A 26,195-nucleotide genomic window follows, 5' to 3' on the forward strand; every position below is an offset into this window, starting at 1 on the left:
AAATGGAATGGTTTACCTTGAAACATACCTGGTCCAAGGTTGGATTTTCCTATCGTGTTTACCCCAGCAAGATGGATTAAAAAGCACGCAGTTTGGATCAGGTTTGCTTTTGATAGATGGATTTTCGTCTACGAGGATTTGGAGAACCTTAAACCAAACATTTCACTGATGGAACTCACTGATGGAACTCACTGATGGAATGTGAATGAGCCCATCAAGCCGCACCATATACACCTCCATAATTAGACTATAAACGCCTCCATAATTAGACTAGCTCGGCTTGTAACAAATCGACGCTTTTTCAAAAGGTAACCCAATACAACTAGTCACCGCAACCAGTCAATGAGTACTTAAACAAGAAAGGCAATCAGACAAGCCCATTTTATTGTAGTTAAATCATTTGCAGAATCTTTGACTACCTCTTCATTATCAACGCATAGTAATTGTAGCTTGATGATGTCCCAAGGAAACATTTCAAGATATAAAGCCAATCCTTCCCAGCTTCCATCAAGTTCCTAACCTACTGTTGAAACATTGGGCATCGTCATCTCAGAAATTTCAGGACCTGGCCCTCAAGGATAGGCCTACAGAAGAAAGGGAATACAAAAAGAAAAGAGGCAAGTACTTGATGGAAGCCGAAACAGAGGCTAAGCAAACAATTTCATATGCACATTCTTAAGTGTGAAAAGGCTTCACTTGGCCAAAGAGCATGGTTTAAATTACACAACCATGGAGCTCAGGTAATAAATCAACTGAAAGTTCTAGACTCTATGTCACATTACAAGAATAAATGACAATATAGGCCACAAAGAAGGGCATTCCTCCATTGGAGCCAGCCTAGCAAAACCCGAGATCAAAATTTAGGACGACTGCAAATTGAATAAAATTTAAGCCCAAGTTAGACACTCTATTTAGTCAATATCATGAAACTAAGGTGGGATCTTCAGTCTTTTGACGCTTAGCTTCACCTTGAGCCTCTTCATCATCATCGTCGTCATCATGCTTGAGAGATCCATTTACCGCCTCCGGACCCAAAAGAGAAATGTGCTTGCTGGTGATTTGACGACCTGCTCTCAGCTTTGGACCCCAATGCCTTTCAGGGTTTGGAAGGAAGCGCGCAACCTTCTTGGCTTGTGCCTTGCTCAGAGATGCGACAGCTCGAGCAAAATTTGCCTGCCCCAAACAAAACTTTTAGCTAAAAGAACCTCTACAGACAATTAATACCTCTTATGTGCGAGTGGTGTGTTTGCCAAGACCGTGCACCCACATGGATCATATAATATTTTCATAGCATAAGTGAGGGAATCGTATAGTGTGTCATGTACGTAAAAGAAAAATGAACAGAAGAAGAAAAGGAACAGCTGTAAGAGGAGAAACGCACTTGGAAAGCTGGTTCCTTGGCCAGTATCACACTTCCAGGCTGATCCGAAGGTTGTTCTTTGACCGGATGACTTTTAACCTACATAGGAAACACAACAAAAATGCTATGAACTTGTTTTTTTATGACAATGGAATGTGACAGAACATCTGCAAATACCACAAACATCCATGGGTTATCTATCATCTTCCAGTTTGTAGCTCAAGAAGAATCAGGAGAGTCCTTACCCAGCATCGCATGATGTCCCAAATAACATCCATGGGGGCATCTGTCTTCAGCCCCAATGGATTCACATGAGTTCCAGAGATTCTATATCCGGCATTAATAACAGCAGAACGGAAGATAACTGCCGACGGTGAGGTGCATTTTAGGGTGGCACAGAGATTGTGCAAACTTAGAAATAAAGGAATATCAGGCAGTTCCTGCAAACACCATATCCTCCAAGAGTTAACACATTGATCGAGCCAAAAAAGCAAAGTATAGTTGTAATGAGCAAGCAAAGCACACTGGTCAAAGCTTTTATCTGTCTGCGCAAATATAACTGAGTAATTTATGTCATCAAAATAATGAGGGAGCAATACGTAGCACCCAAAGGACAGCCTCCATGAAACAATGTTCAAAAGAAGACTCAGTAGTATATTGAGACATAAAGACCAAATACGTCATTTGGACATATATTGAACCCGTACAATTTCATTCACTTTGGTCATTAAACTTTATCATTTCTAGAGCCCACAAAAACTTAATTGCCAATCTACAGTTGAAGAGAGATGAGGCCATGCTACTTCTGTAAAAGCTATTACTTTACAATTGCAGCTCTTCATTTAAGTTCATGCAACTCTCAAGTCATTTAGATGAAGAAGAAAAAAAGAGGAAAAGTTCACCTCTGAGATTGTTGTCAGTACAGCGGAGATACGATCATAAGCAGGATATCGATCCTTCATGGATTTCAAATCTGCAAGTATTGAAGTCACCCATTCGTGATCATGGATGGGCGCCGACCATATAGGACCTCCCATATTAAATTTCTTCCCACAGTCGGTGCATTCTTGAGGAACAACAGGACCAAACCCAGGTAAATACCTCATGCTGTTATTCTGGAGGGCAAAATTGTTTAATCAAAACATTGACTAGAATGACTGAAAATAAGAAACTGAAGATGCTGAGCCTTGACATGGTTGAATATGTAAAAGATAGCTAAAATGAATTATAAGAAAGGATTTTTATTTGTAAACACACAGATAATCCTGTGTCACACAGCCAAGTGGCCACAAAAATTATGTAAAAGCACAAACAGAAATTTGAGGATACAACTTCTTGATACAACTGCTTCAAAGTGTCTTGGACACTATTGACACTACAGTTACAAACTTATTTTGATCTCAACCTCGGATTAGACATGTGAATCCTTGTTCCAGCCATTCAACATCATGGGCTCATCAAATGGAAACTTATGAGAACTAATAACATAAGGTGGACCAAGTCCTGTGCTTTCTCTCAGGCCAAACTAGGAACACACACACGGTATTGGGATGGTCTTGTGCTTATAAGCCCGTGAACTTGATCCCATGACTAGCCAAAAGAAAAATGAGCATCGAAATGCATTGCTTAAACAGTAAAACAACTGAACCATGACCTGAACAGTAATCATAGGTCAAGCTTGATCAACTCCAGCATGCCACAACTCTTATGCATTTTTCAGAGCATGACAGGGTTAACCAACAATTAGTTTTGTATCATTTACCTCAGGTCAAGCAAGTTGTAACATTCCCAAGCAACTAGCGACGTGGCAAAGTGCTCTAAAACAGGATACAACCTTGGAAACTGTTCTTCCTATCTGCTGAAGATGAAAAGAATCACAACCCGTGCATTGATAAACATATGACAGCTTAAAAGGGGTATTCTTCATTGCACTCGCAGACCTGCATCAATAACGTGACCAACAATGTTGTCATGCAATGATGACATGGCATATCAATGATATGGCATACAATGACAACATGGCATATTACAGATATGGATGCAGACTCTTGGAACAAGTCAGTCAACTATTCTTCGGCTTTCTCGGGCCCATGGTAACAACTAAAGAGAAACATTTATCCCCTTTGCGACTATGATTAGAAAACGAAATAAAACACTTCTCTTTAAGCAAATAATTTTTAAAATTATTTCAAAATGCAATGATCAACAAGCTCTAGGATTTGCTCAAACACCTAATCGATTAGGAGACCGGAAGCCTTCAGCTATTAAGCCTTTGGATCAACGAGGAAACTTTGCCATTCCTTTGCTTTTACAAACTAGGGTTGACTATCATAATATTAGGGTTTTTAATATAGGCATTTCATGTTTTTTCCTACTACATTCCACCTATAAACTATATATAGAAAAAGCAAACAAATAAATGATAATTCTACCAATTATAAGCTATCTTTGCATGCTCATTGTTTGCTAAGTCAGCTTCTAGAGTCTTAGCTCAAGTATTCTGGTGGTGGATTTACCCAACTTATAAATTTTAATAAACAATTATGTAAAAGAAACTGCCTTAAGCGTTTCCCTTCATATAGAGGTGCAGAGAACTTCCATTAACAGCACACTTCTCTTTGATATTAAATTTTCTTTTCTATCTTATGATTTAGAAATTTGACTTATAATCGTAACTTTGAGGTCAACTATTATCTTCTTTCATTCGAAAAAGCATATCACGCTTCCCGACCCACATCAATCAAGAAAAGGAGTTAACAAACTACAGTTGTTTGTATTTTCCATATGGTTTATTTATGCAATGATATTCAACCAAGTGCTCAATTTCCATGTTAATTGTTCTTTTTAAGGGAAAATGGCACTAATAATTTATGGACCAACATGCAAGCTTAACCTTGGAATTTTATATTATTTAATGTGGTGCTTGAATTATTCTTAATGTCATTGTAGTCATTTTGTTTGATCAAACAAGAGAGAAAGTCACCATAAACTTCCAATTTGTTCAATCTAGTCCCTCAACTTTCCATAATAAAGTCAAATAAGTCCTTCGATACTAATTACAAGTTTTCATAATTACACTATACCCCCAATTTTAGACATTTTTAATTTCAATGCATTTCCTAAATCAACAAAAAATAAATGCTATGTATTTATTATCTTGTAAACTTTTTTGTCTTTTTAAATATTGCAGTAGTTCCATTCAAGTGTATTTTAGCTTGTGATCTTTATAATTGTAAAAACTGAACTTAAAGTTGTATCATTTTAATATTCTTGCAATTTAAGTACATTGTTTTCATTAGGATATTTGGAAACAAAATTTTATTTTTCTTTAGATACTCACTTATATTAATCTAAATCTTGTTCGTTTTTCAAGTTTTTGTGATTCGTGTTTTCAGAATTAAGGATGTGTATATTTAAGCGAAAGAATTTTCTGCAAATTAGTTTTCTATACTTTCATTTGTTTAGTCTGCTGAAGATGATCAATTAACGAAGAATCATTCACAATCAAAGAAATTATGCATGCTTTTAATTAGGAAAATAAATTCCCTAACTTGAAAGTGGAAAATCATTTTGCTGAAAAATGATCTTTCAGATAGTATTTTCCCTTATATTATATTTTCTCCAAAACAAACAAACCCTAAGTTAAATGTGTGTGCTTACTTTCGTAAAATATATATAGATATATATATGTATAGATATATATCTGTGTATATGTATATATGTATGTATTTATATATGTATGTATGTATGTATGTCTGTCAATATATATGTATATATGTATGTGTGTGTATATATATATTGTCACGCCCCGATTCTCGATTGCGTGCCCATCCCTCTCTGGTCAATAAAATTTGCAACTTCCTAGGACTAGTCGCCGACCCTTTTCATTTTATTGCACATGCGGAAGTGAATAATAAATCCCCGACAATAACAGGATAGAAAATCAAAACAATAATTTCACAAACAAATATGCCTTTATATTCACATAGAGTCATGTACAAGATCTATGACCAAAAGACTATTAAAACTATCTTTCCAAAAAGAAGCGTTCCTAACCGACCTAAACTTCAGGTTACCTCCTCTCGGCTCTAGGTCCTCCACTCGACAACCCTGAAAAATTTAAGCCAACGACAGGGTGAGATATAAATCTCAGTGAGTTCGCACGTTAAACCCCAATTGGGAGGGAAATACGCCCAGAAGCATCCTAATCACGCAATTACACAATCAATGAGACTTACCTCGTCTTACATCAACCCTGCAGGTCAATACAATTTATATCACAGACAGCATGAGAGCATGAGCAACAAATAAGCTCCAACAACTGGAACGCCACACTCAATTAATCATGCGTTCCTAGTTTTGATCTCGGCATATAACACAGTCTACTCTCTATTTGGCGATCTTTTGGCATTGCCAGGCATCGTCTCACCCCCATTAAGCATGACACGTCACTACGTCGACGGCTTTCTCGAAAGAGCATAGGGTCCAAAATCTACTGCGACCGGCTTCCCGTTGTCTAAGGGTGTCCCATATAAGGGTAATGTCCAGCTCAACAGCTCGATACGGTTTCTCTTAACCAACACACGACAATTCAATCTAAGCCCAGGATACCGTGCCTTGCACTCAAATGCCTCTATTAAAATAGTAATCCTGACATGTTTTCTTCGTATTATAAATACCCAAGTAAAATAGTCGTGTGTAAGTACACGATCAACTCGACCCAAAATGTGATACCATTCCTTTTTAAAATCTCACTATTTTATATAGTACATAAAACTACTTTTGGTGTCAAAATCCGGCACCCGTAATTTTCTGAATAAATATTGGAAATTCACAATTTTTTGAATTAAATACCAAAAATCAAATCAAGCACTCAATTTGCAGAATTTAACACTCAATTGCAGAATTTAACCACACCATTGCAATCAGCATAAAATTCCGGTCACCAACTATCCCGGCCTAATTTCCAAAAAATATTTAATAATTAAATAAATCAATGTAAATTCCAAAAATACTAACCTATGCCAAAATCACTAAATTAAAAACCAATACGGACCTGGAAAATTCCCGAACCCTTCTAGATAAATAATACATCCTATCTAGGCCTTGGTTAATTTAATCTAACCGCCTAACATGCACAATTAACTAATTAAATCACTAATTTAATCTAACTAACCACATAATTCCTAATTAAATTAAACTAAACACCCATTAGACGTCATTAGCCTACTAAGAAGGGTTTAGTGCATAAACTCACTAGTTTATTGCGGAAATCGATTCACCGCAACGATGAGATGACAGCGGCCGAAATCCAAATTTTCGGCGACGTCGACAAACACTTGGGCCGGGCTTCTTGTAGACACTAGGCTTTGGCCTCAAACTCGCGGGCTTCTGATTTTGCTAGGCTTCTCTAGACCAAGCCGAAACTTGGGCTTTTGATAGACTTCAAATTGCTGGGCTTCGGCTGAGATGGGCTTGCTTCACTTGTGGGCTGGACTTTGTTGGGATGCTGAACTAGCTTCATGGAGTGACTGAGCGGGCTGAAGATGGGCCGGTCAATGAACTACATGGCCAAGTGGAGGAAAGAACAAAAGAAGGTGGGCTGAAATCTACGGAAACGCTGGGCTGCTCGAGCGTGGATTGGCGTTGCTGGACTTAGCTGGAGATGGGCCGCTGGGCTCAATTGCACACGGCTAAATGGACGAGAATGGACTGGGCTGACTTCGTTGTCCACCTGCAAATCAGCGGAGGAGAAGCAGACGAAGATGGATGAAGGTTGGGACACGCGGCTGCTGGCAGGAGGGCGGCTGGATTCGTAGCCGAACTGGGACGTTGCTGGTCAACAATTAGCAGAATGGAGCAATCTCAGTTCGCTGGTTCGACTGAGGAGAAGTAACCCGTGGACATGTGGCGGTGAGAGCAGAGAAGAAACGAAAATGATGAAGCGGTGGAGCTGTAGGTTCGTTCAACAAAATAAAAGGGAATGAAAGTAGATGCTGGCCGTGAGAGAAAAAATCAGCAGAGAGAGAGAGAGATCATGGGCATGGGCTTGGGCTTGGGGAATTGGTAGAGAAGATTGTAAGAGAGAGAGACAGTGGATGGGGGCCGCAAAAATGAAGGGAAATTGAGAGCTGAAGTAAAGAAATATGAAGGAAAATGAAAGTGAAAGACAAAAGTAGAGGGGGTTGACGATGAAGAGGCACGAAAAAGGGGAATGGATGAGGCTAGGGTGATCGGGTCCGGGGTGAGTAGAGTTTAGACCTAGATCCCGTACCTGACCCCGTTATAACCGATTCTCTTTTTGGACCCTATTCCCAACCCCGTTTGCATTGGACTGTTCCCAACTCACCCTATTTTTCCGATCCGGGAAAGGGGTTGACCTTGTTTATATTGGAACATGTTTTGCATAAAAATTAATGTATCTTTATATTAACCTTAAAGAAGCAAGTCTAGATGAGTTGTCTGCTGAAACAAAAAAAGCCGGACCAAGCACATCCTTCGACCAAACTCATTGGGAACATGTATAAAATTTGGATCCCCCATTGAAAAAACAACCAAGTATATAATTCGACCATCTCGCATCCCCAGATCCAACAAGATACATCGAGTTTCTTATATTCCAGTAATATACAAGCTAGCAATTTAGCCAATTAACTAATTGTAGGACAATTTTTGGCTGATCACATATCAACCTTGTCCTTGATGTGCTCGATCTTCTTCTCCTTCTTCAGCCTTGCATTCCATGTGGTACAAAATCTCTGACAAAAACCTAAAATTCATATATAAAGAAAAATCAACAAGAATCCATACTCTAGAGACATGCAAAAGTTATGATTTAATAAAGTCTATTTACTTACCATAAAATCGGAGTTTCAACAAATGAAGTTTATTTTCCAATGATAATGTCCTTGGTAAGACAATCCAAATCTATTTTTAAAAAAAAAGATTAAATAAGGCATTCACTTAATAGATAGTTATGCGGATGAATTACAAGATAGAAAGAAATATATAACTTACTCATCTCAAACTTTTCTGCATTCTCGACGCACTCTTCAACATTAATTGGCACGCGAACAGCTCTCAACCAATCTTGAGTACAAATTAAACCTTACACCACTCTAGGAGTCAAAGCATTTCGAAAGCCATCAAATACACGTCCCGATGTACTAAAAGCTGACTCTGAAGCAACGGCAGCCACGAGAATAGACAAAACATCTCGAGCCATCAAATACAAGATTTTATACTTTGACCAAATACTCTTCCACCACATCAAAAGATCAATATTAATGATATCTTCACTTCAGCTTCAAGATACTGATCAAGCTCGGATTTGTTTTCATCCAACACTCTTTTCTTCGCATGGAGAAAGCTTTTGTGCCAAGCATCGATTTCACAATCATTGTCATCAATATCAACATTGGAAGCACTACTACTATTACCCACACTTGAATCACCAAATTTTTCTTTACTAGAAGAGCCAACAAAAGATCGCTCATAAGATTTATACAAATTCTCCAAGGCGACCTTCACTTTATCATGCATCTCATGAATTTTTGCTTCATCGTCATAGATTTGTTCAAAATAGAACTTTACATAACTCAACTTCTTTGTAGGATCCAATGCAACCGCAATCAATGCCATCATATTAACTTTATCCAAACTCTCATAATACCTGTCAAACTTCTATTTCATTTTTAAACCCATAGCTTGAAGCTTTTGGTCTAAAGAATTCGCCACATTATTCAAATACTTGTACAACTTAGCTATCTCCTCAAAATAACCATTTGAAATAACATATGAACTACCCGACATCATTTTGGTTGTATCATAAAACCGTCTCAGAAATTTAGAAAGAATTATGGCATTTTCCCAATCTTCATCTTCAGGAGGATTATTGTCAATTTCCCTTAAGAAAAATAAATCTTCATCTTCATTTCTTTTAAAAGCTTTCTTGAACTTGATGGCGGTGTCTAATATCATGTAAGTGGAGTTCCATCTAGTGGCAACATCAAGACAGACCAAACCCTTGTATGCAATCATCTCACTCTCAATGCAAGCTTTAAATGTCTTAGCTCTCGCCGGAGAACTCCTCACATACCTAACTATGTTTCGGATGCGTGCAATAGAATCACGCACCTCATTCAATACGTCTCTTACTATCAAATTAAGTATATAAGCAGTGCATCTCATATGTAAAGCATCGCCATTCAAAATCAAAAATCCTTTTTCTGAAAATTTTTCTTTCAAATAACTAACGGCCACATCATTTGAACTTGTATTATCTACTGTTATTGTGGACACCTTCCTGTCTATTCCCCAATCATAAAAGCACTTCCCCACCATTTTACCAATCTCCTTACCCTTGTGACTATGCATCATTACAAAATTGATTATTCTTTTTTGCAACTGCCAATTTTCATCAATATAATATGCAGTAAGACACAAATAGTTCAAGTTTTGAATGGAACTCCACATATCCATTGTGAGTGCAATCATAAATTTAAGCTTACCAAAGTAAGCTTTCAAACAAGTCCTTTCACTTAGATATAACTTCATACAATCTCTTGCCATTATAAATCGTAAAAGATGATGGAAAAGATGTTGCAATTCAGTAACAAAATCGCGAAAACCAACACGCTCAACCATGGAAAATGGCTGCTCATCAATAATAATCATTCGAGCAAGCATATGCCTACAACGTTCTTGATCAAACTTCCATGTCATTAAAACACTATCTTTGTCACGTGATACAAACAACATTTGCTTTTTATCTGTACGATGATACTTTTTGCACTTTCTCAAGTGCTTCCACATAATAGAGGTTCCATGATCAATATTATACACATAATCCATCCCACAATAAATGCACTTCACCTTAACTGTTTTCTATGTTTTCTCATCTATAATTCTCGAAAAATGATCCCAACAATCTGATTGATTAGCTCGCTTTTTACCCGAAGCAGTATGAGAGTTAGATACCCCTAACCTTGTTTGTCGTGCCTATGGTTGCAGATTCCACTTCATCAGCTCCATGGAATGGCAATTCCTTGAGTGGACTCATTTGATTATGTCCCTCTACTTCCATTGATATATCTTTGTCTTAATCCATTGACTGAAAACTGAAAAAAAAAAAAATTATATAACATTAGGATTCTACAAAAACATATTAGTTTTCATAATAAATCAAATCTCTCAACATAACTTTGGAGACAGAAAGTAATTCATGGTCTAACATAGTAAATCAAATCTCTCATTAGGTGTGCATTGAAAATGTAGAATGCTGATCTTCTGGCACTATGTAATTCATGGTCTAACATAAGAAATCACTCCATTTTTACTCAACTTCAGTGTTGTGGAAATACAAGTTTCCTATTATCTCTGTCGCGAACAAGAATTACAAGCTTCACATAATACTCCATGTGGAATAACCTATTCAACATAAACAAGCTGAAGCAAAATGGGTTCAAGACAAAACAAGACATGGCGATAAAGGCAACGAAATCAATTTTTTTGCCTTCCTTGATATTGGATTGTGAACAGGTAACAAACCAGAACAAATCAAAAGAGCAAACAGCCAGAGAGATTCAAAACCAGACTTTCATAAAATAAAAGAGGAATTCACAGTGCTCACAGACCCGAGCAACCATTCAATTTAAATAGTCACTCGTGAAATCAAGATCCTCACGAACCTACTTGATTTGGGCAATTCTGCGAATTAAGATGCTAGACTTCTACCAATCCAAAGCAGGGAATAACATATGAAACCTTGGAAGATTAGCCAACCACTAAATTCAGCAAAAAAATCAACTAGAAAATGGATCAAATTCAGCAATACATATCATATCATGGGGTAAGTAGAACTAATTAGCCAGCAGCTCACGACGAAGAGTAAAAATCGTGCTTACCGGCTCCGGCACCCGCGCAGGGGACGGGGACTTGCCGAACAACTCGGCGGGGAGGAGGACGCTGTCGACGGTGAAGATCGCGACGGGGGTGGAGTCGAGCACCATGCTAGCCACCCGCGAGGAGTCAACCCCAATGTCGAGGGCGACGGAGTCGCCGGCGGTCTTCATGGTGAAATCGTACTTCCTGGCGTTGTTCATGGCGAGGGTGCTGATCGGGCGTTGCTTGTCTTCAGGGACCTGATCAGGGTGTAGTGTGCCACTGCGTGGTACAACAGGAGCGACACGAGCTCACGTTGGGCGCGAACACCGTCAGGCCCTTGTCCAACGTCGACTGGTACGTCTTGATGACACCGCTCGAGACGAGGAGGCCCACGAACATCTTGCACCCGACCTTCTCAAGCAGCGCCGTCACGTTTGTGTCCAAGGCCAATGGCGCCGGGGCGGCGAGGATGGCCGGGACCAAGATGGGGGTGCTGATCTGGAGGATGGAGATGTTGGAGGGAATCTGCTTCACCGACTTGGTGTAAGACAAGTCGAGCTTGGACCCAGGGGCGACGGCGCCGAAGCCCACCTTGCCGCCCTGGAGGCCGGTGATGTTGACGAAGCTGGTGTTGCTGGAGGTGTTCCCGACTACGAGTGTCGCGGGAGGAAGGTGACGGTGGGCGAGCGAAAGCAACGTCAGCGGCACAACGCTCGAATGGATTGGCGGAGGTGAGAGCTTGAGAGTAAAGATAGAAAGTTAGAAACAAATTAGGGTTTTTCCTTAAAAACCGGCTCTCAAACCGGTTCCCGGGTGGGTATTCCCTCAGAACCGGTTCCCGAACCGATTCAAACGGGGTTTGAACTTTGGGAACCGGTTCCCGACCCTGTTTTCCGAGTGGGCCGATCTAAGAACCGGGTTGACCCGGTCCGGTTGCACATCCCTAGATGAGGCCAATTGGTCAAGGAAATGATTAAAATGTTCTACTCATCCACTTAATTAAATGCATTGTCCCCCTAATTATTTCTTAAGTTGGATTTTCCATTAAATCAAATTTTGATGCAAAAATTTCCAGCCCTTTGTCCAAAACCGAATTTCACTCAAGTAAATTCAATTTCCTTACTCAATTTCCCAAATTGAGGTCCGATTTCGATGAAGAAAAATCCCGAACAATTTTCTATAAATCCTCGACACTCACAGGCTCAGTTTAGAAGTCCAAATTTCCATCGATTTAGCCCATTTGAGTTTCCGCTAATTTTCTGCAACGTACGAACCGATTTTCCGTAAAAATTCCAGAATCTTTGAAAAAAATTCGTAGGATAAGTCGACGTTCCTAAAATAGCTCGTGACACCATAGAACTTTCAATTTCTAAAATCGGCTTTAAATTCTCAGTTTATTTTACTTCAATGCGATTTTAGCGCGACCTAGGCTACCGAGTCACTTTTAGGAATTTTTAGTGCAATTGACCCGTGATCGATTTATCTCAAGTCACATTGTACATCTCTAACACATTGGCGACTCTCAGTTGTTGTGAAAATCTCAAGATTTCAATTATAGACACCGAGTACCAAAACAACAAAAAAATCAATTTAGTGTCGATCGATGAGAATTTTGCAATCAAATGGAATCACCCACACTATGATCACATATCTCAGCCGAATCGGCCTATCTCTGATCTCTAATTGATCTCTGACGGTGCCGTAACGACCCTTGCAGACTAACACGGTTGAGCAGTTGATTCCTAGTCGAATTTTCAAGTCCAATTTCATTTAGATTCCTTAATTGTTTCCCCATATAGCTAAGTTATCTCGTGAATGATCAACTCAGAGAATAACACTATTGGCACATCAATGAAACGCCTGATTTATTTAATCGAAAACAAATTCTGAAAATTCTTACTATTACATGTATATTGTGAAGTATTAGCTGTAGAGCTTCAAAACACGTGGCTATCACTGTCCATGATAACCTAAATAGATGAAACTGCACTAAGGACCGATAAGAAATAGTGAATATTTTGATTACATATTGGCCCTATTTCTTACTACATTTTTAGGCCCATGATCCATGACAATATAATGCTTATTATATGTGATTATGGAAAGTCTTGTGTATGGAATTTTCTTAACACATTGATCTTCATAGGTTATATAGGATTGGATTGGTTTTGAGATGCCGTTATTGGAATTTTTTTTTTTAAAGATGTGACCACATAAAACAAAATTTTCAGTTAATAACCCCATAGTGTCGTTTTCAATATATAAAATATTTTTCAAAATAAAATAAGTTAATTAATGTAGCCCAAGTGAGAGAATGTTGGAAATTTTCTATAATATGGGTTTATATTAATTAATTATTTTTTTATTTTAAATAATAGGGTTAATTGATATTATAATATTTGTTAAACCCTACAGTGATCTTATTGAAGTGGGTATTGTCATATATTAATAACGGGCCCAGTTGAACAACAAAGTGTAGGCAATTGTATTTAACTGAAGCCCATAATGAGAATGACCCAGTTGATTAGGGTTTACTATGTCTCCTCTCTAGCCTATAAAATGGTAGGTTATAGCCATCAGTTGCTTTAATCTCATTGAAAGCTACTACATCGAAAAAGATCATAGAGAGAAAGATCAGACACCGCGATAGATCTCTGATTATCAGATTGATCTATTTTTCCAACAGGTACGTTTTATTTTGCTATGCTTATTCATCTATGGATCCGATTCTTCTCGATTGATTAGTTCTTTGTGTGCATAATTTTCTACGCGAGTCTCTCTCGACTAAATCTTTATTTGAAGAGGATTGCACTTCGATTTTTTTACCCCGCGTGTAAGACGATGGAATCTATGTACTTTTCGCATGGACCAACGGAAGGAACGAAAGGCGGTGCCATTTTCTATGTATTTTAAACCGTGTTCATGGTCATAGCCCCGCTAAGTCAATGGCACAGCTCAGCGTCCGAGAAATTCCAGCCATGTCCACAGCTTCGAACTCCTATAAGAAACGAAAATTGTTAAAGCAGGAACCGAATCCTCTCTCATCTCTCACGTTCACATGGTCGAAAAGACCCCGCCGTGTCTTCTTGTGGTTATATTGGGATTTCTAGGGTGGATCTTCTTGACGCTCTAACAAATATTTTGAGAGCGCCTATGAAAATTCTTGATTGAGAGCTGGATTGAATATATTGTACCGATAGGTCTTGTGAGCTTCTCGATAGGGTTCACGTGAAATTCACGTTATTAACAATTGTGATAAATCCGAGTAAGTAGACGAGCGTCAGCAAGTGTTTCTTGACCTCTTGGGGCTGTTGGACTAGCTTTTTCCTACGGGTTCAGTCAACGCTCCGTGCACATGTGCACCTCCTCTCTCTCTCGCTCTCTAACAAATAATAAAATGATTCCCAAATGATTTTCTTGGAAACCACACTATCAGTCCACGACCCATCTTCAATAACTCTAGTGCTTGTAGCTGTGAATAGTCTATGTCGCACCCCCTACTCTTGCCCACATTTGTCAACAAAGTCAAAATGCAGAGGTGTGTTGGGAGACGAATTGACTCCGCAGTGCGTATTTGCATGCAACTTTTAAATCCACCGGCTGTTCTCTGATCGCAATAGTCGAGACGATCCGCCTTACTTTTCTTTCCTTCACTGTTGAGTTGAGCCGTGTGCCTTGTAAAAAGTGTTGAAAAGAAACCTTTCTTTTTCGGCCAATCTAATTCTTGGGCTTGCAGGTCTCCCAAGAGGCTCCGCAGTTGGCCTACTCTCTCTCTCTCTCCCCTTCCCCCACCAAAAGGTAAGAAAGGATGAAAACCACATAGGGTGACAACTTGGCTTATTGTCATTATGATAATAGAAGAGCTAATTGTAATCAATTTTAAAAAGATGCTTTTGCACGATCTGGTTGATTTACTTATTGTAATTGCCACCCAAGCAGGCCTATATATACACGTACTTACTTACCGACAGAATCCCAAGCTTTCATAACCTTTGCGACTTTTCTGAAGAACAGAGGAGCAAGTGAGGGCTTGAGCTGAGCTTCTTGAGAGCATCAATGGCCGTTCACGTTCTGCTGCTTCTTGTGGCCTTCACGCTGCTCAGTGCATGCACTGCTTTATTGAAGTGGAATGAGGTGAAGTACCGGAGGAAGAAGGGGTTGCCTCCGGGCACGATGGGTTGGCCCTTGTTTGGCGAGACCACAGAGTTCCTGAAACAGGGCCCAAACTTCATGAAAAACCAGAGAGCAAGGTCACCTCACCCACTTTCTCCGCATTGCTGCATTTCATTTTTGTAGAAAGAGGATTTATTCTTGTGATTTCCTGACTACATTTTTGTATGTGGAATGTGCTTCATCCTTTCCTGTTTTTTTTTTTTCTTGAGGGTGTGGCTCTTGTCACTTCAATAGCTGCAGACTTCGCAATTTTTCTATGAATGTTTCCTCCTTTTTTTCCCTTTTTTGGGGTTCGGTATGGCCTAGCCACTGGTCCACCTCTCCGGGCTAAGTCTAAAGGCAAACTATACAAACTCGGCCTCTGTTGCCTTCGCAGGACTCGAACCTGGGTATAGCTACCAAACGGCCCTCCTGAGTTCTCTGTAAAATGTAACTGTGAAGAAGAGAAGATTTTCTGATGTCTGAAACAGTTCATTTTTCTCTTCTTTTTTCAGTGACCCTACTAAAAATTTGGTCCGAGGTGCTTGATCTTTTTTATACTGTTGTTGACAGGTATGGGAGTTTGTACAAGTCCCACATTCTCGGGTGCCCGACAGTTGTGTCCATGGACCCAGAGCTCAACAGGTTCATCCTCATGAACGAAGCGAAAGGCCTGGTGCCCGGTTACCCGCAGTCCATGCTCGACATATTGGGCAAGAGCAACATCGCCGCCGTCCACGGGTCCGCCCACCGGCACATGAGAGGGGCATTGCTCGCCCTGGTCAGCCCCGCCATGATCAGGGACCATCTCTTGCCCAAGATAGATGAGTTCATGAGATCCCACCTCAGCAACTGGGCTGATCATCACACCATCGACATTCAGGAGAAGACCAAACAGGTATAGAGCATCATATACGATACTGTTGATTCATCTAGTTTTTTACGCTTATAGTGTACAGTCAGTGATCTTGTTCCATCTTCTTTTCTTCAATTCAGATGGCATTTCTATCATCTCTAAAGCAAATTGCTGGTATCGAATCGGGCGCAAAAGTTAAGGCATTCACGGATGAATTTTTCAAGTTGGTCCTAGGAACTCTGTCCCTGCCCATTGATTTTCCCGGCACAAATTATCGCCGCGGGTTTCAGGCAAGCCCCCCTATTTAGGTCCATTTTGATAGAAAGGAAGAGTTCAAACAGAATTTTCCCGATGTCAATCGACTTGAACTTTCGTTTTTTTTTCCTGTATTTTTTAGGCAAGGAAGAATATTGTCAGCTTGTTGAGGCAACTAATGGAGGAGAGAAGGGCTTCGCGAGAAACCCACCAAGACATGCTTGGCTTTCTGATGAGAGAAGATGAAAATAGATATAAGTTGACGGATGAAGAGATAATAGACCAGACAATTGCCGTTTTGTACTCTGGGTATGAAACTGTCTCAACAACAACCATGATGACCATCAAGTACCTGCATGATCACCCGAGGGTGCTTCAAGAACTGAGGGTCAGTCTTCCTTTTCGGTGCTTGCTTCCGAATACGCTTGTTCATTTCTTTTCAGTTGCTTGAAAATCTGACTCGGCTTCAAAATCCGGCAGAGAGAACATTTGGCGATCAGAGGGTCCAAAGAGCCTGAAGATCCAATTGACTGGAACGATGTCAAATCAATGCCGTTCACACGTGCAGTAAGACGCAATGCAACATAATCTCGTCTAGGAAACAATCATTATGTGATACAAATGAAAACAGGAGTCTTGACTAACTGTGCATGCTCTGCTTTTTTCTTATGCAGGTGATCCTTGAAACGTCCAGATTGGCCACTGTTGTAAATGGGGTGTTGAGGAAAACAACTCGGGATGTGGAACTCAGTGGTAAAATTTCATCTAATTCCCAGAGTGCCCAAAATTTTTATGTAAGATAGTTTCAGCATGAACATTTCTTTAAAAGATCAACTTCATATGAACCTGTGATGATGCGACCGTTTAATATATGTTTTGAGATTCATTTGACTAAACAAAGAACTTGGGAACTATTTAAAAAACAACAGGTGCACAGCTGCTGAGGATGCGCTTTGAGTGTTATAACAACAACAGAAGCAAATGATGATTGGAAGTTGTTGCTGTCTCTCTCTATGCAGGTTTTACAATTCCAAAGGGATGGAGAATATATGTTTACACGAGGGAGATAAACTACGACCCTCATTTGTATGAAGAGCCCTCGCTTTCAATCCATGGAGATGGATGGTTCGTGTTGATCGGATCAGAACCCCTGGTTCAACATCTCTTGCTTTTATTCGCATGAAGATTGTTGACCCTGATATTTTCAATTCTTTACACAGGACCGAAGCATGGAATCTCAAAACTACTTCTTACTATTTGGCGGAGGCACAAGGCACTGTCCCGGAAAGGAACTTGGGATTGCCGAGATTTCTACATTTCTTCACTACTTTGTAACTAGATACAGGTAAACGATACACCGCCAATGCATTTAGTAGCAACGCTAGAGATGATTGACTTGGCTGACATGTGAATGAATGAAACTTAATTCATTTCCTGTGCAGATGGGAAGAAGTTGGAGGAGAGAAACTGATGAAATTCCCGAGAGTTCAAGCACCAAATGGATTGCACATTAGAGTCAGATCTTACTCAGCTTTTTCCTAAGAGGGTCGATATGTAAAACGGAACACATTCGTGAATAACTGGATCTCTAGTTAGCATATACCGGATATGAATTGACCGGTGATCAACCGACCATTGCCCGCTTATTGTGTGACCTTGATTTGCACTTTAATGATAGTTTCGTATAAGTTAGGAACACGTGCAATTGTGCACGCGAGATTCACGTGAGATGGGTGATGCTATGAGCGAATCAGGAATCTGGAAATGACGCAATCGCGCATGTTAGACTTGTCCCTGTAGTTTGGCTTTGGGAGAAAAGCACATGGAGAGGTTAATTTCTTGAAGAAAGAAAGTTTGGGCTCGATTTTTGTCCGCTGCCGCCCCTAGAAAGCCGGTAAAGAAAAACCGAATAGACTCTGAATCCACAAGCAGACCGGCTATATTCAGGCCGAGACATTCATGCAAGCACAAATCCACCAAACTTCTTTCTCTTGCATCGTTCATCTAGTTGAGCATACATCATGCCCGACAAAACCTTTCGATTTTCCAAGAAAATGGAATGGTTTACCTTGAAACATACCTGGTCCAAGGTTAGATTTTCCTATCGGGTTTACCCCAGCAAGATGGATTAAAAAGCACTCAGGTTGGATCAGGTTTGCTTTTGATAGATGGATTTTCGTCTACGAGGATTTGGAGAACCTTAAACCAAACATTTCACTGATGGAACGTGAATGAGCCCATCAGGCCGCACCATATACACCTCCATAATTAGACTAGCTCGGCTTGTAACAAATCGACGCTTTTTCAAAAGGTAACGCAATACAACTAGTCACCGCAACCAGTCAATGAGTACTTAAACAAGAAAGGCAATCAGACAAGCCCATTTTATTGTAGTTAAATCATTTGCAGAATCTTTGACTACCTCTTCATTATCAACGCATAGTAATTGTAGCTTGATGATGTCCCAAGGAAACATTTCAAGATATAAAGCCAATCCTTCCCAGCTTCCATCAAGTTCCTAACCTACTGTTGAAACATTGGGCATCGTCATCTCAGAAATTTCAGGACCTGGCCCTCAAGGATAGGCCTACAGAAGAAAGGGAATACAAAAAGAAAAGAGGCAAGTACTTGATGGAAGCCGAAACAGAGGCTAAGCAAACAATTTCATATGCACATTCTTAAGTGTGAAAAGGCTTCACTTGGCCAAAGAGCATGGTTTAAATTACACAACCATGGAGCTCAGGTAATAAATCAACTGAAAGTTCTAGACTCTATGTCACATTACAAGAATAAATGACAATATAGGCCACAAAGAAGGGCATTCCTCCATTGGAGCCAGCCTAGCAAAACCCGAGATCAAAATTTAGGACGACTGCAAATTGAATAAAATTTAAGCCCAAGTTAGACACTCTATTTAGTCAATATCATGAAACTAAGGTGGGATCTTCAGTCTTTTGACGCTTAGCTTCACCTTGAGCCTCTTCATCATCATCGTCGTCATCATGCTTGAGAGATCCATTTACCGCCTCCGGACCCAAAAGAGAAATGTGCTTGCTGGTGATTTGACGACCTGCTCTCAGCTTTGGACCCCAATGCCTTTCAGGGTTTGGAAGGAAGCGCGCAACCTTCTTGGCTTGTGCCTTGCTCAGAGATGCGACAGCTCGAGCAAAATTTGCCTGCCCCAAACAAAACTTTTAGCTAAAAGAACCTCTACAGACAATTAATACCTCTTATGTGCGAGTGGTGTGTTTGCCAAGACCGTGCACCCACATGGATCATATAATATTTTCATAGCATAAGTGAGGGAATCGTATAGTGTGTCATGTACGTAAAAGAAAATGAACAGAAGAAGAAAAGGAACAGCTGTAAGAGGAGAAACGCACTTGGAAAGCTGGTTCCTTGGCCAGTATCACACTTCCAGGCTGATCCGAAGGTTGTTCTTTGACCGGATGACTTTTAACCTACATAGGAAACACAACAAAAATGCTATGAACTTGTTTTTTTATGACAATGGAATGTGACAGAACATCTGCAAATACCACAAACATCCATGGGTTATCTATCATCTTCCAGTTTGTAGCTCAAGAAGAATCAGGAGAGTCCTTACCCAGCATCGCATGATGTCCAAATAACATCCATGGGGGCATCTGTCTTCAGCCCCAATGGATTCACATGAGTTCCAGAGATTCTATATCCGGCATTAATAACAGCAGAACGGAAGATAACTGCCGACGGTGAGGTGCATTTTAGGGTGGCACAGAGATTGTGCAAACTTAGAAATAAAGGAATATCAGGCAGTTCCTGCAAACACCATATCCTCCAAGAGTTAACACATTGATCGAGCCAAAAGCAAAGTATAGTTGTAATGAGCAAGCAAAGCACACTGGTCAAAGCTTTTATCTGTCTGCGCAAATATAACTGAGTAATTTATGTCATCAAAATAATGAGGGAGCAATACGTAGCACCCAAAGGACAGCCTCCATGAAACAATGTTCAAAAGAAGACTCAGTAGTATATTGAGACATAAAGACCAAATACGTCATTTGGACATATATTGAACCCGTACAATTTCATTCACTTTGGTCATTAAACTTTATCATTTTTAGAGCCCACAAAAACTTAATTGCCAATCTACAGTTGAAGAGAGATGAGGCCATGCTACTTCTGTAAAAGCTATTACTTTACAATTGCAGCTCTTCATTTAAGTTCATGCAACTCTCAAGTTATTTAGATGAAGAAGAAAAAAGAGGAAAAGTTCACCTCTGAGATTGTTGTCAGTACAGCGGAGATACGATCATAAGCAGGATATCGATCCTTCATGGATTTCAAATCTGCAAGTATTGAAGTCACCCATTCGTGATCATGGATGGGCGCCGACCAAATAGGACCTCCCATATTAAATTTCTTCCCACAGTCGGTGCATTCTTGAGGAACAACAGGACCAAACCCAGGTAAGTACCTCATGCTGTTATTCTAGAGGGCAAAATTGTTTAATCAAAACATTGACTAGAATGACTGAAAATAAGAAACTGAAGATGCTGACCCTTGACATGGTTGAATATGTAAAAGATAGCTAAAATGAATTATAAGAAAGGATTTTTATTTGTAAACACACAGATAATCCTGTGTCACACAGCCAAGTGACCACAAAAATTAAGTAAAAGCACAAACAGAAATTTGAGGATACAACTTTTTGATACAACTGCTTCAAAGTGTCTTGGACACCATTTACACTACAGTTACAAACTTATTTTGATCTCAACCTTGGATTAGACACGTGAATCCTTGTTCCAGCCATTCAACATCATGGGCCCATCAAATGGAAACTTATGAGAACTAATAACATATGGTGGACCAAGTCCTGTGCTTTCTCTCAGGCCAAACTAGGAACACACCCACAATATTAGGATGGTATTGTGCTTATAAGCCCGTGAACTTGATCCCATGACTAGCCAAAAGAAAAATGAGCATCGAAATGCATTGCTTAAACAGTAAAACAACTGAAACATGACCTGAACAGTAATCATAGGTCAAGCTTGATCAACTCCAGCATGCCACAACTCTTATGCATTTTTCAGAGCATAACATTGTTAACCAACAATTATTTTTTTATCATTTACCTCAAGTCAAGCAAGTTGTAACATTCCCAAGCAACTAGCTACGTGGCAAAGTGCTCTAAAACAGGATACAAACCTTGGAAACTGTTCTTCCTATCTGCTGAAGATGAAAAGAATCACAACCCGTGCATTGATAAACATATGACAGCTTAAGGGGAGTATTCTTCATTGCACTTGCAGACCTGCATCAATTACATCAGCCATCAGACCATGATTTAGAGAGATCCCTATTCACAATTCATATTCTACCAATATCTAATGCAGATGAGGTTAACCACCTACGTGTATATCCGAACAAAAACTCGTATGTAGAAGTCCATCTGAACAGATAGCACAGGAACAATGTACCGCTTGTACCGATTTGCATGGCTCTGCGTAACAAACGAAAATGAAAAGTTGACCAGTAAGTTGTCTAACTTTCAAGAGATACCAAAAAAGTGATCTTGAAAAGACAGAAAGGTTGAGGCTAATATGTCCCTTAAAAATTTTTTCGATGAAACCACCATCTAACATGCTGATAGCATGTAGATCACCAATGATAGATGTGCATTCCTAAAAAATTCTGTAAGCTCGAAGAAATATTGCATTCAAGTTCCTTTCAGAAACAACCACACCTAAGCGTAGCACTTGAACAAAAAAAAGGCCCAGATGCATGCTTCCGTAAATCTCCTTCTCTTGTAAATGTGGAATTAAATTTATAATTTCATTCAGGAAAAGATAGCTGCTGCTCAGTTATATTGGAAAAGATAACTGAGGTACTACTTATGGTTACTAAGAAATCTTTCTTGAGACAAGCCTGATGTCATCCTTAATCAAGATTGACCTTTATTTTTGGGCCAAAAATCAAGATTGACTTGAGAAACACTAAAAATTACCTCAATGCAGGCTAGAAGGATCCTCAAGGCCATTTCATGGCAATACTTCCCTCTTAGTGGATAGGAACCATATCTAAATCCAAGAGAGAAAGACATAAGCAGATATAATGGATTCACTTAAAGAAACTCGAAGGTGATAGGAAAGCAACAACTTCAGAAACTTACTTGGAATAGCAAACCTCGCCATTTCCACCACAGAGCACAGCCATGTCAGTTGCTGTGCACATCAGCATTCCCCCATCAACAACGGATTGCACAGCAGAGTCTAAGAAAACAGAAGGAGAACCATATGGATCAAGATCAACCTGAGACAAGACAATACAGGATGAATGAGGATCATTCTAAACAATTAGAGATTTAGATGAAAGCAGTCACAATAGATGATCCGTTCTCCTATATAAGGACCAGCCAGAAGTCAGTTAACAAATATAAGACTTGGGTATAAAAACAGCTCCCATACCACATCAAACTCTTTTGGGTGGGTGAGCATGAATACTCGAGCATCAGCAAGATGAGATTCCACCTTTGAACAAGCGACAGAACCATTGAATTTAATGTTACGCCGGCAAGCTTCAACTGACGCTGCAGGGACAATAAAAAGGGCTGAATATCAACACATATATTTAATCTATACAAGAGGCACTGGGCAGCAAAGAAGAATGCTCAAAATCATGTTAAAGGGAACACATTAACCCAGGACCATTACCCAAAATTTTAAAGAGCAAATTCACCTTTTTATGGAAAGGAAATCAAAGATACAACATTATAAAATGAATGGACATTCAAAAGCCACTCTGCCACATCAGTCACATGCAGATAGACACAAAAGGCAGAGAAAAAACTTCCTCTTTGCAAATGACAGAAGTGCAAATGTGCATCCTAGTAAAGGACAAACAGTACATGCATTACCAAAAGTAAACAGCAGGGTAAATTTCTAAGGAGGAGGTCTTATTAAAAGAAAATTCCTTTCCCAAATTGAACCAACCTTTATCATTGTCTACGGCCACAACTTGACCTATCCCTTCTACTTCACGGGCATATCTTAGAGCTCTTAACCCAGATGCTGATAAAGCCTTCAGTCACAAGGAAACGATCAGAATATATATGCAGCACTATTTCATTAGTGAAATGAACTGAGAGAGGTACACTGGTTAAGGAGTACCTCGAGAACTCTTGGTGGCTTCAGCTCTCTCTTCCCTTTTCCATTTGTGCTCTCAGGAATGTCCTTATGGACACTGCACGGTTCTTCTTGAGGCGTCTCATCAAGCATTTCTCGCTCTCCATTAAATTTTACGTCATCCTTTGGCAGTTCATTGGGTTCTGAATTGGGAACAGATTCCAATTCTTTCTCAAGTACCTTTTCTGCTGATTTTGTCCTTCTTGTCAAGAAGGCCTCATGCTCCAGCTTTCGTTTTTCTATAAATGTCCTCAGAACCGCAATCGATAAGTCCCTATTGTTAACCTGATTACAAGAGAGAACAATCAGGATCCTTTCAAGGAGCAATTAAATACAAGAGACATCTACAACCTTGTTATATTTTCAGTTGCAGTTTTCTAGAGAAAAAACTACTAGAATAAATATAATGCAGGCATGACATGACTTTTTCATGGAAAGCTTTTGTATGTGTAAAGAAGTTACAATGAGATAGGCTAAAATTCCCCTCACACTCACTGACTAGATAACAACTTGTCGAATAAAAGATGAAGAATACTGAACACCAAAACAACACACACAGAGAACGTCTTTTTGAGTCTTGAAGAAGAGATGACTTTCCACACTGAACTTTTTTTGATGCGGGATATACATTACTTACGGTCTTGTTTATACCCCATTCACCACGTCTGGTGCATTTAGTAATTGCTCACACCATGAGACGCATCAAACATAATTCAAGTATACCAGTGCCACTTTGCAAAACAAGTTCATTCATTCATCTTCAACTATGAAAAAGGTAGAAATTCATTAAATTGATTGTCAATGGCTAGGCACTTTAACTAGAACATCTCGGAAGGCTACAAAAACAGTAACAAGGCATTGCTCAAGTCGGGTGCAGCTATCGGAATAATCACCACCTATGCTCAAACTTGAAACAGGAAAAAGCGTTCAGGAATTCCACTTGATCCCTCACTTCCCAGCTAAAAACCCTTTTTTTTTTTGCCAGTTTATCCCAACAGCCCGACTGAAAATCAAGCACAAGAATCAAGCCATCACGTGCGAAACTGAATCCCAGCGCCAAAAACCACACCACACCAAACCAAACCAAACCAGACCAGACCAGACCCAGAGTCTGTCTTACCTCTTTCTTAAAATACTTGGGGAGAAATCTCAGCAAAAGGTAAAATTAAAGCATTGAAAACTACCGCTAACCAATCAAAGACCCAAATCCCTTAAACACCACCAAACGACTCGCTTCATCAACGAATGCATTCCCAGAAACCACGCACCTGGGTCTTGTTGTAAAAGACTTCATTTTTAGCGTGCATGAGAATCTCCGCCTCCCCTTCTTTGATGATCTTGAAGTCGTTGAGATCCGTCGACATGGCTCGCCGCCTGTATAACGATGCGGGGGGCGATTATTAGCGAAATCGCCGGGGGAGGCCGGGGTCGATAATCGCTTCGCTAGGGACGGAAGGCAGAGTGGTCGGGACGACGACGACGACGACGACGACGACGACGACGGTGGGGTTCTTCCTCGCGGAGTTTTGTGAGGTGGAAAAGGGAACGTGAAAGGTGCGGAGCTTATGATTTATAGGACGACGACATGGAGCTTGTCCGTGCTGGCTGGCCAGTCGAAAAACCCTACCAGGACTTGGAGAGTAGCGCCTGTAACCCCTTCCTCTCCCTCGTGCGTTTTGTGTGTCCGGACGAATTTGAAATCTTAAACGCAAATTAGATGGTTTGTAAAATATTTAGGAAAAAAGTCATCAAAAAAATCCAAATAACTTTATCTCAAATTTTTTTGTAACATGAAAACTCACAAACTTACTTTTATGATTGATGGGCATTTTCATCTTTTATATTTTAAATTTTTCTTTTTTTTTCTTTTTTCTTCTCTCTTCCTTTCACTGCCCATGGCAGAGGGTCGGACTCACACTTGGGCAGCTCTCACCTAAGTCGGGTGAGAATAACTCTCGCCAACCCAGGCGATGATAGCCCTCGCTCGATCCTACAAGGGCAGCCTTCACTTGACACCGGGCAAGGGCAACACTCACTCAGGCCGAATCTTGCAAGGAATGTCCTCGCTTGATGCGGATGAGGGCCGCCCTCACCTACATCAAGTAAGGGTTGCCCTCGCCAGATCCAGCGAGGGCAACCCTTGCTCAACATCGGCAAAGGCAACCCTCACTTGAGGCTAGCTTTCTTCTGTCATGGCCGACGAAGGGAAGAGAGAAGAAGAGAGGAAAAAAATTAAATAGTAAAAGACGAAAATGCTTTATAGTTTTGGGTAAATGTGCTGTGCAAATATAAGTTGGGGGTTTTTTGTGTCAAAAAAAAATTGAGGTAAATACGCCACAGTTAGCAAAGTTTGGAATTTTTTGTATCACAAAAAAATTGAAATAAATATATCACTCTAAATAAAGTGAGGGATTTTCTATTGCTTTTCCCAAATATTTATCTAAAATTAATCGTTTCTATTACTCATAAAAATTACTTTTCTATACACAAAAATATATTGATATAAATTATTATTGAC

General features: G+C 39.9%; 1 protein-coding gene and 1 pseudogene across 3 annotated transcripts; one reads left to right on the top strand and one right to left on the bottom strand.

Moving 5' to 3' along the window:
• Nucleotides 1-625: 625 nt before the first annotated feature.
• LOC104422046 (probable tRNA (guanine(26)-N(2))-dimethyltransferase 2) lies at nt 626-25,329 on the bottom strand. Of its 3 annotated transcripts, none has more exons than XM_039303575.1 (12): nt 24,946-25,326; nt 23,663-23,962; nt 23,486-23,573; nt 22,961-23,082; nt 22,666-22,805; nt 22,501-22,573; nt 21,908-21,996; nt 21,702-21,807; nt 2,263-2,475; nt 1,606-1,800; nt 1,382-1,459; nt 626-1,173 (listed from the first exon to the last, which is right to left on the bottom strand). In XM_039303575.1, the coding sequence occupies exons 1-12, from the start codon at nt 25,039-25,041 to the stop codon at nt 922-924; spliced, it is 1,752 nt and encodes a 583-aa protein (XP_039159509.1). In that variant the 5' UTR covers nt 25,042-25,326; the 3' UTR covers nt 626-921. The 3 variants fall into 3 exon arrangements, with proteins under 3 accessions (XP_039159509.1, XP_010032565.2, XP_039159510.1); XM_010034263.3 differs by lacking the exons at nt 626-1,173; nt 1,382-1,459; nt 1,606-1,800; nt 2,263-2,475 and adding exons at nt 19,137-19,684; nt 19,892-19,969; nt 20,116-20,309; nt 20,769-20,981 and having other exon boundaries at nt 24,946-25,328; XM_039303576.1 differs by lacking the exons at nt 626-1,173; nt 1,382-1,459; nt 1,606-1,800; nt 2,263-2,475 and adding exons at nt 19,137-19,684; nt 19,892-19,969; nt 20,769-20,981 and having other exon boundaries at nt 24,946-25,329.
• On the top strand, nt 15,260-18,108 carry LOC104429918 (annotated as a pseudogene).
• Nucleotides 25,330-26,195: the final 866 nt, after the last annotated feature.

The sequence above is a fragment of the Eucalyptus grandis genome, chromosome 10 (genome assembly GCF_016545825.1).
Source record: "Eucalyptus grandis isolate ANBG69807.140 chromosome 10, ASM1654582v1, whole genome shotgun sequence".
NCBI lineage: Eukaryota > Viridiplantae > Streptophyta > Magnoliopsida > Myrtales > Myrtaceae > Eucalyptus > Eucalyptus grandis.

What these genes read in the sequence shown, in the direction of transcription:
- LOC104422046 (XM_039303575.1), bottom strand. Translation starts at nt 25,041, where the DNA reads ATGTCGACGGATCTCAACGACTTCAAGATCATCAAAGAAGGGGAGGCG. An exon ending in GGCCGTAGACAATGATAAAG is followed by an intron (nt 23,083 to 23,485) that starts GTTGGTTCAATT and finishes TTGTCCCTGCAG; the next exon opens with CGTCAGTTGAAGCTTGCCGG. An exon ending in TAGGAAGAACAGTTTCCAAG is followed by an intron (nt 2,476 to 21,701) that starts GTTTGTATCCTG and finishes TTTGCCCTCCAG; the next exon opens with AATAACAGCATGAGGTATTT.